This window comes from Trichosurus vulpecula, chromosome 9 (assembly GCF_011100635.1).
Source record: "Trichosurus vulpecula isolate mTriVul1 chromosome 9, mTriVul1.pri, whole genome shotgun sequence".
Lineage (NCBI taxonomy): Eukaryota > Metazoa > Chordata > Mammalia > Diprotodontia > Phalangeridae > Trichosurus > Trichosurus vulpecula.
In genome coordinates, this window is record NC_050581.1 from 43,324,582 (window position 1) to 43,330,581 (window position 6,000).

General features: G+C 41.9%; 1 protein-coding gene and 1 long non-coding RNA gene across 2 annotated transcripts in view; one reads left to right on the plus strand and one right to left on the minus strand.

Annotated features, from left to right (window-relative positions):
• Positions 1 to 4,757, minus strand: part of RRN3 (RRN3 homolog, RNA polymerase I transcription factor) — a 32,378-nt gene extending 27,621 nt beyond the window's left edge. The window contains exons 1-3 of the mRNA XM_036739206.1: positions 4,570 to 4,757; positions 1,262 to 1,367; positions 219 to 275 (exon numbers count right to left, since the gene is read on the minus strand). Of these exons, the coding sequence (XP_036595101.1) occupies positions 219 to 275; positions 1,262 to 1,367; positions 4,570 to 4,685 (279 nt within the window). The 5' untranslated portion in view covers positions 4,686 to 4,757. The remainder of the gene's footprint in view (positions 1 to 218; positions 276 to 1,261; positions 1,368 to 4,569) is intronic.
• Positions 4,758 to 4,827: 70 nt separating this feature from the next.
• On the plus strand, positions 4,828 to 5,603 carry LOC118830507. The gene is made up of 2 exons (XR_005009082.1): positions 4,828 to 4,937; positions 5,236 to 5,603. It is a non-coding gene; the product is annotated as an uncharacterized LOC118830507 (long non-coding RNA).
• The last annotated feature ends 397 nt before the right edge of the window (positions 5,604 to 6,000 follow it).

Genomic DNA, 6,000 nt, shown 5'->3' on the forward strand with positions numbered 1-6,000 from the left:
AGAACTTTTACGAGTTTAGACTATTCAAAAGGCAATGAAGAAAGAACCACTGAAATTTTTTAGCAAGAAAACATGATCAGAGCTGTGAATTAAGAAGATTACTGTCACAGCAATCTGTAGATCCAATCTGAATTAAGAAAGACCAAAGGAAGGGTTTAATGGTCAGTAAACTATTGTATTACTCCAGATTTAAACAGATCTCTTACAAAATACCTTACCTTTATGTCTGGATCTGACAATTGGTGTTTCAACAACTCAAAATCATTTGTGTCACCCTTAAATAGAAAAAAGAGAGGGAAGGATTATACTTCTAGTTTCCTACCAAAGAATCTGATATAATACAATAATATTCATACCATGCTCAGAATTGGTTTATAAAAATACTGGTCAATTCAATGCCCTATGATGAATGAAGGGGAGAAGTGATTGTCCCCTGCCAAAATATGGCAGACACTGTATTTTAAAAGTTAGACATGATCCTTCAAATACTCAGATGATATCTTTGGCTTTTAAATTTTATTTGAATGTGGATATTCTTTATGTTTCCAAAATTTGCAATAAACTACCATGTGAAGCTCTAATTCAGAAGGAGGTTAAAAATTATTGAGCTTTCCTACCCTTGCCTAGAACTCTTCTATTGCTTCTCCTTTCTGTTAAGAATGGTACCACTTTCAAACAATTTTTTTTTTAAAAACCTCACCTAAAACAAGGTAATTCATGGAATTTGTTCACATCTAAAGACCTGAAAGGGATTCTGCTGAAGTACAGTTTCTTAATGTTTTTTGTGTGTCATGGGCACCTTTGGTAAAAACTACGGACTCCTCAAAATCTTTTTTAAATTAATAAAATAAAATACCTCTTGTTACAAAGGAAATCAAAGGTTAACGAAAATAAAGACCTAGTTTTTTACCTACCCAAGTTCACAGACCCCCTGAAATCTATCCATGGACAGCAGATTTAAAACCCTTCTGATGCTAAAGCAAGTATTTTGTTTGCATTAATAAAGGGCTTAATTCAAGCAAAGAATTGGCCAGTTTCCCAATTTACAGCTGCCAGGTATTATCTTGATATAAAAAAATTTTCTAATGAAGTAAAAAAATTGATATCATAGTCTAGTTTGACTAATATGTACAGATACTTTAACATAAATGTTATACTAGACAGAATGTCAACTAAAAATGCAACAATCACAAAAATGTCCTGTTTGTGTCTGAAGTAATCTGAGAAAAGCCAAATTAAAATGCCACAAATTTTTTTTTACCTTTTTATATTTTAGCAAGATGTCTGTCACAGTCCCACCGAACCGAACAGTTTTTTTTGGTGGGGAACTGAGGAAGTCCTTCTCCAATGCAAGCATGTCTGAAATTCTAAAAAGCAAAAATCCAAGATATTAAAGCAGAAATAGAAACAGAAAATAGAAAACAATGCAGCCCATCAAAAAGCCAAAGCATTCTCATTAATTTCTCTTCCACATTAAATAAAACCCTTTTTTAGGTTATACATGTATAATCATGTTGAACATATTTCCACAATAGTCACGTTGTGAAAGAATCAGAACAAAAGGAAAAAACCACGAGAAAAGGAAAAAAGTGAAAATAGTCTGTTTTAATCTGCATTCAGACTCCATAGTTCTTTCTCTGCATGTAGATAGCATTTTCCATCATGGGTCTTTTGGAATTGTCTTAGATCACTATATTGCTGAGAAGAGTTAAATCTCTCATAGTTGATCGTCACATGTTTTACCATGTATGATATTCTCTTCCTTCTGCTCACTTCACTCAGCATCAGTTCATGTAAGTCTTTCCATGTTTTTCTGAAATCCACCTGTTCATCATTTCTTATAACAAAACAGTATTCCATTACATTCATATACCACAATTTGTTCAGCTATTCCCCAATTGATAGGCATCCCCTCAATTTCCAATTCTTTGCCACCACAAAAAGAACTGCTATAAATATTTTTGTACACGTGGGTCCTTTTCCCTTTTTTAATGATCTGTTTGGGATACAGACCTCGTAGTAGTGGTATTTGCTGGATCAAAGGGTACGCACAGTTTTATAGCCTTTCGACCATAGTACCAAATTGCTAACTTAAAAAAAAAAATAAAACAAGAAGCAATTTAAAGAAAGAAAACAAAAAATGCAAGCCATTCAAAATTTTTAAAAATTTTATTCTTTTAAAATTCTTTTAATGAAAAAGAAAACTTATTGTACTTTCTGTGCAGAAAACATCTAGGTAGTCATTCAAATTCAATTCACATTTTCTTCAACATCCTTAGTGCTGAAGGCAATAAGGATACAAGAGGATACAGTCATAAGCCTCAAGGAGTTTATACAATTTAGTAAGGGACTGAGATACAGAAGAACTATAATAAGCACTGGAAAGTGATTTGAAGAAACTCTTATGGCCGAATGGATAAAGACAGAACCCTGAAGCCAGGTCCCACCTCTGAAATAAAGTGGCTATGACCCTGGGCAAATCAGTTAATTTCTCATGGCTCTAAACCAACTCTGTTACGTTGCAAAGAGGGCTGCATTAACAGAGGGAATTTCCTCACTTGAGGTTCCCTACACTAATGAAATTTCTCTCCCTATCCTTCCCAAGCCTTGTCAATTTATGCACAAGATACCACCCTAGTTGATCACCTCTTGCCTGGACTATTGCAATATCCACTTAACTGGTTTCCTTGCCTCAAGTCTACCTCCTCTTTTAATACATATTGGCCCCCATAAAGGTGCCAGTGATTTTCCTAAAGTGTAACTGTGTCTGACCATGCCACTGCCCTATTCAAAAACTCTTCATCATCTTATTACTTTTATCACTAGTCAAATACAAAACTGTTTAGCATTTAAAACCCTTCACAACCTGGACCCAAACTACCTTTCCAGACTTACTACATTATTCCCCTCCCCACACTTTACAGTCTAACCTAACAGGACTTCTTACTGGTTATTTTTTTATGGCTGCTCCTCATAAAACTTTCAGTGCCTCCATACAGGATGTATACAATATTTGAAATTCATTCCTTCCACACCCATGACTCTCAGAATCCTTAGTTTCCTTCAAAACTCAAAAGAGCCACTTTCTATATGAAGCTTTTTCATGACTGCCCCCCCCAACCTACCCATTAGCCTTGCCCATCCCTCCTCTCCACCCAAAAGTGGAGTGTGGGTATATGTTGTAAGAGGTAATGTGGCATAGTGAAAAAAGAGAGGGCCAGCTTTAGATGCAGAAGACTTAGGTTCCAGTCCTGCCTCTGAAACATACTGGCTGTGTGACCCTTTGCAAGTCACTTAACCTCCAGCCAATTCTCCAAGACTTTGAATTGTAGAAAAAGTGCCAACCTGCATAGGTGGAAGGGGAATTTCAATCAATCTATATTTATTATGCCCCTACTATGTTCCAGGCACTGTGCCAAGCACTGGATTTCTCATCTGGGAAGTTCTCTATGTGGGTTAAATCACAAGGATGTTACATACATACTATCATGTATGTAAATACACACATATATGTGAACACACACAAACATGAACAAGCTTAGAATCTCTCTGGAGGGACAACACATACAAATTTACACACATATTTTGTAGCTGAGGTATCATTTTATTAATAAATAGTATGACAGTTTCAGTGATAACGTTCAAACATTTAACTTTCATTATAGAACATCTGCGAGCTTCTGGCTTCAACATTGTACATAATACTTTTTGTTCCATCGTGTCCTACTCTTTGTGACTCCATTTGGGGTTTTCTGGGCAAAGATTCTTGAGTGATTTGCCATTTCCTTCTCCAGCTCATTTTACAGATAAGGAAACTGAGGCAAAGAGGGTTCAGAAACTTTCTCAGGGTCGGCTAGAAAGTGTCTTGAGCCTGGATTTGAACTCAGGAAGATGAGTCTTCCTGAGTCCAGGACCCGCACCCTCACCACCTAGCTGCCCTACATTAAATACTATGGCACAGCAAATAGTGACACAAAAATATTTTCCATTTTCATGCACAGAAGTCAAGCTGAAACACTATTTATAAAGCATCGTGGACAATGCTTAATATTAATATACATATATACGTGTGTGTGTACTTGTATATGCTGTCTCCCCAGAAAGACTAAGTTCGCTGAGGGGAAGAGGGTCTATTTCATTTTATCTTTGTATCCCCAGTGCCCAGCACAGCGACCCGGACACAGTAAGCGCTTAATCAATACCTTTGGATTCAAGGCGGATCACTGGCCTTTTCAGGGCTCGGACGTGGATGCGCGGGGGGGGGGGTGGGGGGGGGGCGGGGACGGGACAGAGTCACCAGGACCGGTCACGACACCGGGCGTTAGGAGCTAGAGAAAGCCCGGACGCCCTCCCCGCGCCGTGGAGGGAAGGGAACTCCAAGGTGGTGACTCAGAGGCTGAAGTCCTCAGGCCAGCCCCCAGCTCCAGAGCCTCCAAGCCCCCTCACCAATCCAAAGTCTCCCCGTCAAACTCAGCCCGTCGGCGCCTACACGGACCTCTCCCGCCACCCACCCCGACGCCCCCGATCCAGGCCCCTAGGCGGGAAGGACAGCGGACCCCGGCCACTTACTTGGTCCTCGAAGCCCTGGGAACCTTGACGGCGGAGCCCGGGGCTGGCACAGCGGCGGCGGCAGCGGCTGCAGCCCCGTCTGTGGAAAGCCGCGTGTGGAGCAACGGGGCCGCCATGGGAACAGCTGAGCAAGACGTCTGTTTGCCCCGGAAGTAGTGCTGGCCTCCTCGCGGCCCGAACTCGGAACTTGACTCGCTAAACTCCTCCCCTTCCATGTGCTCCCAGCCAATCCGAGGAGTCACGAGGGAGCGCCTCGAAGAGAATGCGAGCTTCCGGGCTAGAGCATGCTGTGGGCTTCGGCTCGTCCCACCCCGTGCGGCGGGGCGCCGACGCTTTCCTTTCTGGTTGGGCGGACCGGCGCCATCCGGGTGGGTGGGATTGATGGGCTGGGGGTGGGGCGGCGAGAGCTCCGCGCCACGAGGCGGGGGTGGGAGGTTTCGCGTGTAAGCTGCTGTTGCGCTCTAGGAGCTACTGCTACAAAGTAACTCCTCCGAACTGACGGAGGACGGCAAAACCAGAAAAACGGCTTAGATCTAAAGCTGGAAGAGGCCCTAGAGGCTGGCGAGTCCCACCTACTCCTTTATTCAGATGAGGAAACTGAGGCCCACGGTGCTTGACTCGCCCAGAGCACAGCGATTAAATACATCTAACTCTTTCATTTTACAGATGAGGAAAACTGAGGCCCAATGCATAACGATTGGAAAACACGCGGAGGCCCCCCTCCCCACCCCATCCACGAAATTGAACGCTGTGTACTCAGAATGACCAATCCTGGATCCGCGTTCAAATGGCTTGAAAATGTGTCTCCCCCTTCTTTGCAGAGATGGGCAGTTGGAGGATGTGGAACGTTGCTATGATGTTTTGTTTCCGTTTTGCTTACTAGACTTTCTGCTGTTTTCAAAATAAATCTCATTGAGAAGGATGGAGAGGTGGGTAGGAGAGAGAGTTGACCAAGGAGGGATACGTTTGGAAATAAAAGTGATGTAAACACAAAATAAATCAGTAAACTTTGAAAAGAACGAAAAAAAAATTAACTGTAGGCCATTAAAGTGTCATTTCTTATATTCTGATGTGGAAACTAAGGCACCATCAGGGCTGTCCTGAACTGGGACATTTAAGGGAGAATTACATTATTTGGGGACTCAGGCACCAACTAGAAGCGCCCCAACCCCTGTTATTTACAATTTTTGTGCTCCATAGCAATCTGGAATCCTATGGATGCAAGATTCTTGATAGGGCTATGTTCTCAAGTAAAGGGAGGGGGGAGAAAGAAGGAGGAGGTCATAAGAACTGTACTCTCCTACCCAGGAAGTCTCTCCTCAGTCCTTGGAATAAACAAACCTTTTGGGTATTATCGGTAAGAGAAAGATCAGTAGTGGAGATCAGTGCTTCTCAAACTCTTTTGGTCTCAGGACCTTTTAAAAATTGAGC